Here is a 12,764-nt window from a genome sequence, read left to right on the forward strand (position 1 = left end):
GACCTGTCATCACTCCAGACTAAGTACACTGCAGCATGAGACAACACATGCTGTCACTTAATGACCAGTATGAATGGTTCCACATGAAAGCTCCCTGTTAAAAAACAAAACAACTAATGATGTAAGTACCTGACTTCAGTATTAGTCCATGCTGTTTGTGGTTGCACAGATCAAAAGATTACAGCATCACACAAGCCCACAATATAATGTACTGTCTATTCTTAGGTCTGGGATATGCTTTTTAACCACCTGTTTGCTTAGACAACAGGCTGCATGTACTACACGCATTACTGGTTACAAATAGAGGGCACACCAATGAACTCAGACTGTATAGAGCTTCTGGATTTGCATGATGTAAACAATAAACATGGTGACACCAGCGACACTCAAGGAGGTTACTGTGCTGTTAATTCTGAGATTACAGCAGAAACAGCAACCGCATCTGCTGCATCTTGTGGACGTGTCATGTTCATTTTTGAGGACATGCAAAACTGACATTCCAGACATATGCAGGATATGCAAGGCAGCCATTATGTGCATGTGAACGTGTCATCAAAGTCAAGCATATCTACTGCGTTTATTTCGTAGTGGTGTTTGCAATCAGTTGCCTGTTTATAAATTCATCAAAACCAGAGCAATATCAATCACGTGGAGTCATGTTTGAGTCCACCAAAAACAGAGCTGAAACTGTGCTACTTCAGTTTTGCTTGGTTTCTGTTCGCATTAATGTCAGTTAAGGTCAAAACTAACTATATAAGTCGCCCAATAGGGCGCACGCCCCATATACAAAGGCTTTGTCCTTGCCATAGTGGCTGCGGGTTCAGTTCCAATCCTGGCCCTTCGTTGCATATCATTCCCTTTCACTTAAGAGCTTTCCTGTCTAATAAAGGCAAAATGCCATAAAAAAACAACAACCTTAAAAAAGAAGAACTAACGAAATTATATCTAAATCTATAACCATTTGATTTACAGTGAGATCTGTCATGATGTTACATAGTTAAGATCTCCATGACAAACATTTGTGGCCTGTCCATTGAAGGTTTGGATTAGATGTAGATTTGAGTTTCTGATTTCATCTGTATCAGTTCTCAGTTGATAAAAGGTCCAATGTGTTGGTACAAATTTGAGAATCCTAGGATAGTAATGGAATGACCCGCCCTATGCTCTCTATGATTGGCTAGTATTCGTTGCCTTCATTGGTTGGATTGGTTAGGTTTAGGGTAGGAATATATCAAGGTTAGCCAATAACACAGCAAGGCAATGTAAGATGGGCCATTCTTTTGCTATCCTAGGGTTCGCAAATTCACCTACTGTGCATAAGAGAAGGATCCTCTTCTACAGCATCCGCCATGTTGTTTCTACAATAGCCCGGAACAGCCAACCAAACATTAGCTCTAGAATGGGCCGTAGCATTTTGCATCAGCCACCGTAGTTACACGCTTGGAAGAAGTTTGAGTTAGTTGCACTCTGCCGCCTCACTGCTAGATGCCACTAAATCCTACACACTAGTCCTTTACATACCATGATTAATTAAGATCCAAGTCTAATGAGTGTCTTATTGAATCTTTACCATATTTTCTTTGGCGAAAAGTAATGCATATAACATACATGTAGTCATTTAAAGGGAAATTTCTGTTTATTTCAACCTGTCCCCGGCTGTATCTAGGCTAACGGCTAACATGCCAACTATTATTTCTATGTCACTAGTCACTTGAAACGAATTTAGGATGATAGGAGACAGATTGAAATAAACCGAAATTTTCCTTTAACTCAAGACTTCATCTGGCAACACCAAGATACTGGATTCATACTGGATTCAAATTCAAATGCTATCAAAAAACCCACCCCTAATCCCAAGAGAATTCAATGCAATCTTCAGAGATTTACATCTTGCAATTTCATAATCATACCTCTTTATTCAAGGACTTATATTCATATAAAATCTATAGGTACAGTCGAAATGACTGTGGGAGAGACAGTCAAGTAACAGATCAGGCAGCGAAGGATTCAGCCACTCCAGAACCTCTTTTCTGAGAAAGAGCCTTGTTTCCACTTTGGTGGTTCTGAGATAAAATGTTATTCAAGCTCTTTTTTTTTTCTTTACCTGAAACAGATACATTGTGTATTTAGATAATCAGAAAATACAACCAGGAAACAAATTGTACAAATCATGGACTGAATGAAGTCAAACAATGCCTCTTTTTTTTGTTTTGTTTTTTCGTTTTTTGTTTTTTGCACATGCACATTTTCATTTCAGAACATGCAAACAGGACCTGTCCAGAGGGGGCAGTCATAGTAAAACTGTAAGAGGAGAAGTTGGCACCCTGTTCATGTTGGTCTCATTGGAGGTCTGAAAATGTAGGATCTCCTTAAAAATCTACCGTAGAGATTTACACAAATCTCTGCTCCAATATGGCAACTTACAGCAACGTTTAAAGACAGTGTGACGACAAGCAATCTATTATGTTACCTTTACAAAGAACAGAGAGTCGCCTACAGATAGACCTTTAAGTCCAGAATGTCTCCATCTGGATGATCCATCAAATAGATTGCACAAATATGAGACAACAGGAAGTAAACTTAAAACACAAGGAAATAGTTGTACTTGGATCAAATTATATTTTTAAATAATTCATGTTCATAAACTTGCTTTGAACCAGGCCAATACAAAGAGCACCAAGAGATTTAGACACCTAGAAGTCTATTATTTTGACCTAATCTCTATTTTTATTAGAATAAACATAGTGATTGATAATCACTCTATATGTATGCAATATTTGTTTTATTCATATTGGTCCCTTACTTACATTCAAATTCCCGAACTCACAATTTTAACAAATCATATAAAAAAATCCTATAAATATTAACTTGTTCTTTGACCAATTACCTAACGTCAGGCAGAATCTCTAAGCAACGGGGCAAGGTTTTGGTATTGGAAGCTTTCTGGTTTCCATTTGTACTGCATCTGTTAACCATCTGTGTGGAGACAAAAGAGTCGGAAGGCATTGGACGAAATGCAAACTTGGTACCCTTTGTTGTTGTCCGATGATGACTTAGGTTTTTACTTGCTTTTTTAAATGAATTTATCTGCATTATGTGCAGATATCTATTTATAGAGATTATCTAAAATGTCATTAAGACCTACAACACCTATTAAAAGTATCACTGCTTGTGATTTGTGTTGCCAATCGGACTGTAAACAATGACCAGGGCAAAGAAGAGGAAGTCTTGGCTTGGATATCGGTTATCAGTTATTCCGATATCCGCGAGCAAGACCCTTGAAATATTGGTCGTTACCCCAAGAAGCTAAACTGTCATCAGACCAGTAGCCAGTGGGTTCCAAGATTGAGTTCCATTTAAATCTAAAGGTTTTCTATCAACTAACTGCATTTAATTTTATCATGTGTTTTAAAGGTTAAGCATGGTGATATTCTATATTATTCTTATTTTCAAGAAATCAAAAAACAAACAAAACCAACTTAACTAGAAATTGACTCAGTGTCAAGACTTCTTCTAAGGCAAATTGCCCTATATCACTATATTGGTTCTACTGGTGCCCCACGATCCAGACATGCTCCAAAATTGAATGGGTTCTCCCTTGGCCCATGCTATACACTTCCACCAAGTTTCATGAATATCAGACCACTAATTTTTCCGTTATACTGCTGACAAACAGACAAATAAACCAAACCGAAGACGTAACCTCTTTAACAGAGGTTATCAGAGAACTCACATTAGAATGTAGCACTAGCAGAGTGCTAACCTACGTACATAAGTTAATTTCATGTACCTAAGTTAAAATAAGTCAATGTTGACTTTTGGTTTCTCACGGGACACAAACTATAATCTCCTGGGTGAAAGTCCTGTGTTTGTTTGACCCACCGACCCACCTTGATCTCCGCCTCACATTGACTAAGTCACTTGACTCACTCCTTTGCTCCCCTAATTATTACTATGGCCACTAGAGGTCGCCGCCTCACAATAAACATAAATATGAGACGTAATATGCTGCTTGCACAGACAACACTTACGCCCTAACTTTTTGGTCCGGACAGACTGCCTACACACTTCAAGTGTATTAATCCACAGCTGAAAATAGTTCCCAACAAATGCACTGTTTACTCCTGTTTAAGAAGTTGTTGTTTTTTTTGTTTTTTTAAATTACCAGCCTTTCTTCGACATAAAAACTACACATTGGTGACTCATTTTTAAAAATGTATGTTTTCGTTAGGGAACAATGTTGGGGCTGAGTGCCACAGACAGAGAAGGGAAATCAGAAAATATAAAATGACAGACTAACAAATCGTTGGTTTTAGTCTTTTCAAGGGAATTGTTGCCAAAAAAAAGGAAAAAAATATACATAGCATATTACCAGCCTTATCCTTTAACTAGATGTGTCATGACCAGTGGGAAGTGGAAAAGAGCCTGGTGCCTCGTGGGCTATCTGTCAGAAATGGATAAAATCAAGCAAAATATAGCCTCAGGTGTTGGTGTTGAATCTGGCAGTACCACTTTAGCTCTCAAGGAAATAGTACAGATGTTTTAGGCTCGTGTGGAGCTCTAGTAATGACAAGGAAATGTTACATCAGCCTTCTGTTATTGACAGAATACCTTACACTAAAACTACATTTTAAATAATAATTATCCGGTTTTCCAAGCAAGTTTAATGACAAAAAAGTATTAAAAAAACACAATTTGATCCAAGTTTGGAAAGAACAGTTTTATATTTTGGGTGGTTCTATCTGTGTAGGCTTCATGCAGTCAACTTGCCAACCTCAAAAATGCCCTGTGATTCACATATATCAGCTTTGATACCATTTGTGCCTCAGTGTGTGTTGTCAGTTAACTGTACATCATATAATACATCTATATTTTACAACTCTTCATACATAAATGTAAAATTTGGTCGCAGTCACACTAAAGCCTGAACCTGGAGATTCCAGAGGGTAAAGCTACAGGGCAGATGAAGTGTCGTCTTGTTGCATAGCCCTATTTTAAGTCAACAGTCAGCAGCAACAACACAACTCTTTATTGTACCTGTGGATACATAAACAGGTAACCTCTCCTACAAATCCTGACACAATACTGCTCTCAGAGGAACGAGATACGAAGAAAGGAAACCCATGCAGTTTGGGCAAATATGGCAGAGACTGAGTATGTTTGAGGAGGCAAGTGTTTCTGAATATGAGAAATTTTAGTTGATCAGAAATTAAAAAATGGCACTTTTCTCCATTCAGAGACCATTTCTACCAACTGGCCTGCAGTATATTTGAAAGAGAAAGGCAAATGCTTACCACACACCCTTAAGCAAAAGTACAGACACTATTTTTTGACAAGTTCAAGACCCTGGCATGCACTACATTGCTTACTTTGGATCTGTAATTCGGACTGACCTACCACAAGATTCAGTACAAAAAGTTTTTCCTCTTTTTTTTTGCATTCTGTCCATTACACCAGATTTAAACTTTGTTCTCTACACGCTGAGTACATCCTCTACTGTATATTCAAGTCCATCTGACCAGGCTGCATCTTAATACATCTTGGAAAACGAGGCACTTAGTATTCAGCCACATAACGCCAGAAAAGAGTTATCTAGTCCCTATGTGCACTCAAAAAATTTACATCTGGAACAATTTACAAAAACGTGATCATGAAAACTTCTAGTCTAGGCTCAAGTCCTGATCTAACCCCGCCCATTATTTAATCTTTGTCACACTACTCACTGTCCCTTAAGTGGCAGAAAACCTACAGAAAATAGTTCCTAACATCTGTTTAGCTCAGAAATTGGTGATAACCCCGAAGTAAAAGCTGATAAAGAAAAGATAATTTGGTGGAAGCATCAGTATGATCAAGTTGAAACTCCTCTCTCACCCACATGACAACCATAAACAAAATGAAACGTACAAAAATAAAAACAGTGTTGTGAGCAGCCATATTAATACCAGGAATGAGTCATTCAGATCAGTCGGAAACACACTCAAAGTATGAGGAGATTTTGGCTTTTGTCTCCTGCTCCATCACTGATTTTACTGGCCAAGGCAAAATACTTAAGGGTCTTCACAGGTGCTATAATTTCAGTGCAAGTAAAGGGGATAAAAAAAAAGTCATCAGTGTCTTTTTTCCTTAAAAGTTTGTTGTATAAAAAAGGAGAGTAACACTACAAAGCTGGAATGATTTCTGATCCCCTTTTACAGCACTTTCCGCAGGCATTTTCCTCGCTCCTTCTGGATTAATCCGCAAGCTCCCTATCAGCTCATTGGACCTGACGTGAGGTCTGCACAACAACGATAATCTGCTCATCCTCAGCTAACAGTTTTCTGCCATGTTAGCACCAGTCCTCTTCCTCCCTCTCCCTGAGACTTCCTGTTCCTCGGCTCCCTGGCCCGGACACAGAGTTGACCCCAAGGGTGAAGTGGTACCCGTTAGGCACCACCCCTGCCCGACCTTGCGAGGTGGCCGCTGCGACGGGCGCAGCAGCAGTTCCATGTGACGCTGAGGCTGTTGTGGAGGCAACGGTTCGGACAGGGCGTCCCCCTCCGTGGCTGCTCACAGTGTCCTGAAAGTCCTCTTCAAGGAGGGCTTGTTGAGAAGCGACCTGTGGCTGCCGGTTTAAATTAGGGTCTGAACCGATGCGGGTGACCGGTATCGGGGACTCTTCCTGGCCCCAGTGTAGGCGGTCATGCTCTGAAAGGCCACGGCTGAAGCGAGTCTGCTGCCCCGCTGTAGCAGTGCTGGCAGCGGGCGGGAGAGGCGAGGAGTTGGCGGTCTTGTAAGCCACGGCAGGACGAGGGGTGAGGGGTGTCTGTGGGAGCTGCCTGCGACCACGGCCCGGGGTGCTCGAACCAGAGGGGAGTGTTCCAGGGCCAGTTTTGACCACACTGCTACCATGCTGAGGACACAAATAACATACAAATGATACAAGACAATTTTTCAGCAGGTCAACTGGAAGAAAGTACATTTTTCAAGTATATTTTCAAGTGTTTGCCTGTTTTATTGTGTTGGTTTTGAACTCCAACACATTGGAAGCTAAAAAGAAATTTAACACCCCTGAACACCTTGCCTGGGTCCAGACCTTTGAACCCACCCGCTCCACCAAGTTGACTGTTCACCTAGAATCATGACATGAAACAGCAATTTCACAGTTGAAAAACAATCAATGCAATTAGCGCCAATGGGGGGGACTAATGATTAGCCAATCAGCACCACAGGAGGGATTAATGCTGTTGTCTAAATACAGTATTACCCAACATCAACATTGTTCTTACTTTGCTCCACTCCACTCTGAAAACCCTGTAAAAACAAATATATTTCCATGGCTATGCATCAGTGTTGACGAAAAGTGAAGTGAGATTCAGGCAGATACGTTTGTCTGTAGTGACAAGTTAGAGAAAATTGAAAATTGAGCCCCCCTCCCCAACAGAAATTTTGTCTTTTTTGATATTGTCCAAGTCCTAAGTCCTTAAATTCTTGACCAGAGTTCAAGTAATGTGATTTGAATCCATCATCACTGCTGTTTCAGAAACAGGCTTACATCTACCACCTTTCAACCCTTACAGAGGGAGGTGTTAAGTCTGGTGTTAGGTTACTCTTTAAACATCCAAACTGTAGCACTACGGATGTGAACACTGTAAAACCTCATACTCACTGTTTTTATTTCAACTCCAATATGCTGGGGTGCAGAGCAAAAAGAATGAAACGTGTGTCCAAATACTGCAGGACAAGCCAGCTCTTAATCTCTATGCCCCATATAATATGGCAGGTAACTCACCTGTTTCAGCAAACCAGCGTCCTGTCCCTCTCCGGGAGACGTGGATCGACTGGGACCGGCTGACTTGGTGTGACACTGCTCCCTGCTGCCGTAACGCTCACAGGAGTAGTAGCGCTGCTTCTCTCCTGCTGAGGAGTGGTGCCTCCTCTCATGAGGCCGGCTGCGGTCCCGCTCCCTCGCTCGTTCCCTGGACAAACCTTCAGCTGAAGGGTCGGTGAACGAATCTGGAGGATGGCACCATTAAATAAAATCATAAAGAGTGGGTACAATATACATTTAAAGGTTTAGCTCTCACTTTTATCATCTCATCATCTAGGTAGTTTAAGATTAAAGCTACCCTGTGTTAGTTCTGAATGCAATGGAGCAATGTTTGTACGAGTGGGTCCGGGTTTTTTGTATATCAAAAGGATGCAGTATCATAATACACATTCCTGCCACCAGTTTTTACACTATCAAACTGATTGACAAATGACAGCCGTTACAATGTAGGCAACAAATATCTGTAGCAATGCACCATCAGAAGCAGTGAAGAAGAATGAAAGGTAGTAAACTTGGCTGTAAGCAATGCATAATCCATGATAAAAAGGACAAGTCCACAAGACACCTTTTGGCTGATTTTTCATCCATTAAAACTTGATTTTTTGAAACATAACAGCCCAAACTGTTCACAAGGCTTACATTATCAGATCACAATTCAGTTCTGTTCAGGATATAAAGTTCTGTTTGTTGCACTCGTTATACTTTTAGTTTAAAGCCAATATGTGCAGGAATCTGTTAAAGTATTCTAGTGGCAGAAAACAGTATTCAGAAGTTTTTGTTTGTAGTAAAATTAGAAAAGTCTGCCAAAAACAATGGTGACATATATTTGCTTTCAACTACTCTCAGTGTGTTACCACTTGGGAAATGAGTCAGAAATTTCCAAGGTTTACACAGAAGGGCAAGTGAAAAGCAACTACAGCTGTAGAGAGAGCCCTGATTCATTATTTCCTCAGGCAAAAACTGTGTTTTCAATTCATAGTTTTTCATATAGATTTGGCACGCAACACCAATAACAGAGGAAACGCTTATATAAAAATGTCTTCACTTGGAAAAGTGCAACAATAAACCTGTTTGAACTAACATTATCCAAACATGTTAGAGCCCCAAACCCTTATGTCACATCTACACTAATACATGTTCATTTTAACTATCTAAAGAATTTAAGCCATCTCTTTCTCATATTACGTCCATATACATACACTGGGCATGCGTGCGCTGGTGTTAACTGGGTAAGTCGCTTAGTTACAAAAAATATTACAGAGATGGTGACAAGTAAGATTGGAGATTTCTTTGCTTGGACTAATGACGAGGTGGAACTGTTACTGAAAGTAACATGAGTATGAAGCAGTTAACATGGTGGAAAAACAGATTGGAAGTTGTTGCAAAACACATACAGCAGCATTACAGTAGGATTATCCACAACAGGAGGAAGTCATAGGTGGGTGTCTGCGTCATTGTTTTCAAAAGTCTTTGTTTCCACCCATCCAAACTAAAACAGAACTTCAGAGTTTTCGAACTTAAATGAGGTCAGTGGCATTTTCAAAGGTCTTTGTTTTAGGGGTTGCAAGATGCCGGAGTAATTTGGGCACATGGCGTAAATGTAGCAATACTTATGCATCTAAATGAAAACCTATCAGTGTGGATGTAGCCTAAGTAAATTTGTTGAATGCCTCAGTTCAGTTGAATTTACAATATAAAGCAATATTTACCTGCAGCACAAATGCAAACAAAGGCAATGGAAATATATCAACAAATCAAAACGGAAGTAGATTTGCTTCAGGCACTGGAAAATGTACTGAAAGACACACATTCTGAGGTTATAACAGTCCTAACTTCATTTTTTGAATTGCTTTAGCGCTTTGTATAACACAGGGTTTTTTTCCAATTATATTGTTGTGTGTTATCCTGGGTCAGGAGCTGCTGCATTTACAGTCATGGCCCTTACAGGGGTAAATAAAGTTGTAATGACTTGAGTAGGATTGGAAAAATGACGCCTGAAAATCCACTCCTGAGGTCAAAGCGAAGCCAAAGTGCACTCCATGTTACGTCTAAATTCAGCTTGCTCATTATCGCCTCTCAGCTCAGCTAATTGGTTTAAGCGATATTGTGATCAACTTTTTAGTTCCACGATGCGTTTCATGTTTTTTGTACTGTGAAATACGATTCCAGGATTTTTCATTACACCTCTAATTAAAGGCAAATGGTTCATCTGTGTGTGTGTTTCTATCTACATCATGGGTGTGTGGCATAAAGCAAAGCACTGTGGTGAAATTACTCTCTTCAGCGCTGGAATAATTCCAGTTTTCAGATTAAAACCGCGATGACAGAAACACAGAAGCCTATTCATCATTCTGATGTGTCAGATCTGCCTGGAGAATGACATGCTTTGAGGAGTGAAACTCTTGTTCACTCCCGTGCTGTTTCTTTCAGTTCAATAGATGTAGAGGGGGCTGCTGGATGTTCTGCTATCTTCAAGACGTACCCATAAATCCTGACCACTGTGGCCTTTTATCTCTGCAATAAAGCCCAGCTGCTGCCCTCCACTGTTAACACAAAAAACACCCTGTCACAGCTCACAGGCTGTAATCGCTCTAGCAGACGACTCCTGGTGGCAAACAAAGAGTGTGACAACCACCTTCTAAACTGCGAAAAACAAAGACGTTGCATTAATCTGCCTCAAAAGTTGCTAAATTTCCTCACACATTTCTGCCTTTGTTTTGTTTTGTCAAACTTAATGTTATTGTTATTGTGGTGTGTTTATGGACATAATGTGACACCTAGGATTTAAGAGGTTGTTCTAAAATCTAAATCCAGAGAAAAACAATAAAACAACATGGATGGAATCATATGAATTTACTGATCACTGTTGCTGTTTAGCAGACTCTGGGGTGTCTGAGCATCCTTGAATGCACCAACATGAGTACTTGGTTTAGATGATTTTGCTTGAAACTGGTTGAATGCATATAATGACAGAACAGAGGCAATCTTTCCGTCAGGCACCTTTGTTTGGCATAAATGAAGGGGTTCCACAAGGTTCTGTGCTGGATCCTTTACCATTTATGCTCTACATAAACAATGTTATCACTCAAAGACAGAGTTATAATATCAATTTTTATGCGGATGACAGTCTTGTATGCCTCTGGCTCTTCAACTCTGAATATGTCAAGGTCAGTCATCAGTAATTTGTGTTATTGTGTGACTTTAGTTAATGTGAACTAACTCTTTAAAACAGCACAGTCACACAATAACACAAACAAACTGATGTGGCAGTGGTAGAGCAGCTCCCATGTTTAGAGTAAAATTACTTCAGTAAAATTACTTAAGTATGGATGTTTTCATTTAGATTTGCTGTTGTTAAACACGGCCGCCTATGACTTCAGTCCATCAAGAACATTCTTTATTTTTTTGTATTCTTCGTTCACCGATGGCAGGCGAGTAAATCAATGATATAATATAATGATATAACTCAGAATGAAATAATAGATACTGATATTATTATTTCTTTGAATTTTAAAGAAGCTCTGCTTGAGTGGGACACATGACCCCATTCATTGAAAACAGTCAATGACTGCTGTTAAACCCTGTGTCAAAAGTATTCAAAATGGACTGTAGATGTACTTCACAGTGTATATGTGTGTTTTTACTGTTTGTGAGAAGTTAGAAGATGTAGCACACTTGTTACTGTTTTTTTTAAATGAAGAAAATGTCAGTTCAACCGTTTTTCAGTTTTGCTTTACAGCTCCAAGTGTGAAGTCTGTGGAGCTCAGTCTACAGTTTATAAATGTAACTAATAAGGTCAGAGGGAACAAAGGGAGCAACTGATAAGAAAAAGGGGGGAAAATCCCCAGCAAAGCAGATTTTCCTCTGAGAGCTCACAACTCTCTCTGCTAATCAGATGGAAAGCCTGACATGTAAAATCCCTGGTTGAAGCGCGGCAGAAAGCCCTTCACCTACATAACCCGATCATGGAACTTTAATCCTATAAAGAATTTCTACAGCTATGTTGAGACATCCAGCTAATCTACAAGGATGGCCTGGCCTGCCATCGCTGCCTCTCCATTAAAGCGGTGCCAAGTTTCTCTGTGGATATTCTCCTCACTGTGTTATATGAATTAATATTGCTGCATTAAATGAATTAATCTCTCAACAACCTAAAATATGCCCCTTCAAGGAACTTTTTTTAAATGCTCTGTTCATGATATTAAGCTCTATGTGATTACATATTTATGGTAAAATGTTTGTTTCTTGAAGGGACAGCTCATCCCAAAATCAAAAATACATATTTTTTCCTCCAACCTATAGAGTTATTTAACAATCTATGTTGTTTTGGTGTGAGTTGTCGAGTGTTGGAGATGATGGTTTTTAAAGACGTCATCATGAGGTGCAGTTTTTGTCTCACCAACAGTGCTGGACGGCTGCACTGACGCAGCCCTATCCAGAGACTTCTGCTTCTTCTCTTTGTCCTTGTCCCTGCGTCTATGGCAGCGGTGGTGGTGGTGATGGTGGTGGGCTCTGTCCTGACCCTGGACTTGCCCCGGCCCCATTGAGGACTGGGCCAAGCTTGGCCGTTCCAGATCATACTCCCTCAGCCCACCCTCCAGGTGGCGCTGCGGCGTCAGCGAGGATGCTGAGCGCCTGATAGGACTGAGGTCCACAATTGGCTGAGAGGGTGAAAGAAATGCAAAGAGGCATGAGGAGAAAGTAGAGCAGAGGGGCAGCTTTGGGGGTTTTACCCAAACTACTTGTACTGGATCACCAAAATATCCACGACACACAAATGACACAGTGGACAGCAATCTTTTGTCTTAAGACCGACGCTCTACCCGTTCTTCTCCAGGCACAGATGTAAGAAAAGTTTGAGAAGAATGAACACAAATCTGTGACAACATTTGAATACTTACCGTTATAAAACTTACATAATTTGTAAGCTAGCAGGTGTCGCTGCTAGTGAACAAAG

The 12,764-nt window shown here is 40.2% G+C and overlaps 1 protein-coding gene across 4 annotated transcripts in view; it reads right to left on the minus strand.

Annotated features, from left to right (window-relative positions):
• Positions 1–1,915: 1,915 nt before the first annotated feature.
• The window catches only part of cacna1bb (calcium channel, voltage-dependent, N type, alpha 1B subunit, b), a 257,510-nt gene continuing 246,661 nt past the window's right edge, over positions 1,916–12,764 (minus strand). For all 4 annotated transcript variants that reach the window (XM_050053130.1, XM_050053133.1, XM_050053132.1 and 1 more), the window contains 3 exons: positions 12,207–12,468; positions 7,769–7,992; positions 1,916–6,889 (listed from right to left, as the gene is read on the minus strand). In XM_050053130.1, coding sequence (XP_049909087.1) covers positions 6,326–6,889; positions 7,769–7,992; positions 12,207–12,468 — 1,050 coding nt within the window. In that variant the 3' untranslated portion in view covers positions 1,916–6,325. The remainder of the gene's footprint in view (positions 6,890–7,768; positions 7,993–12,206; positions 12,469–12,764) is intronic.

The sequence above is a fragment of the Epinephelus moara genome, chromosome 9 (genome assembly GCF_006386435.1).
Source record: "Epinephelus moara isolate mb chromosome 9, YSFRI_EMoa_1.0, whole genome shotgun sequence".
In the NCBI taxonomy this organism is placed as follows: Eukaryota; Metazoa; Chordata; class Actinopteri; order Perciformes; family Serranidae; genus Epinephelus; species Epinephelus moara.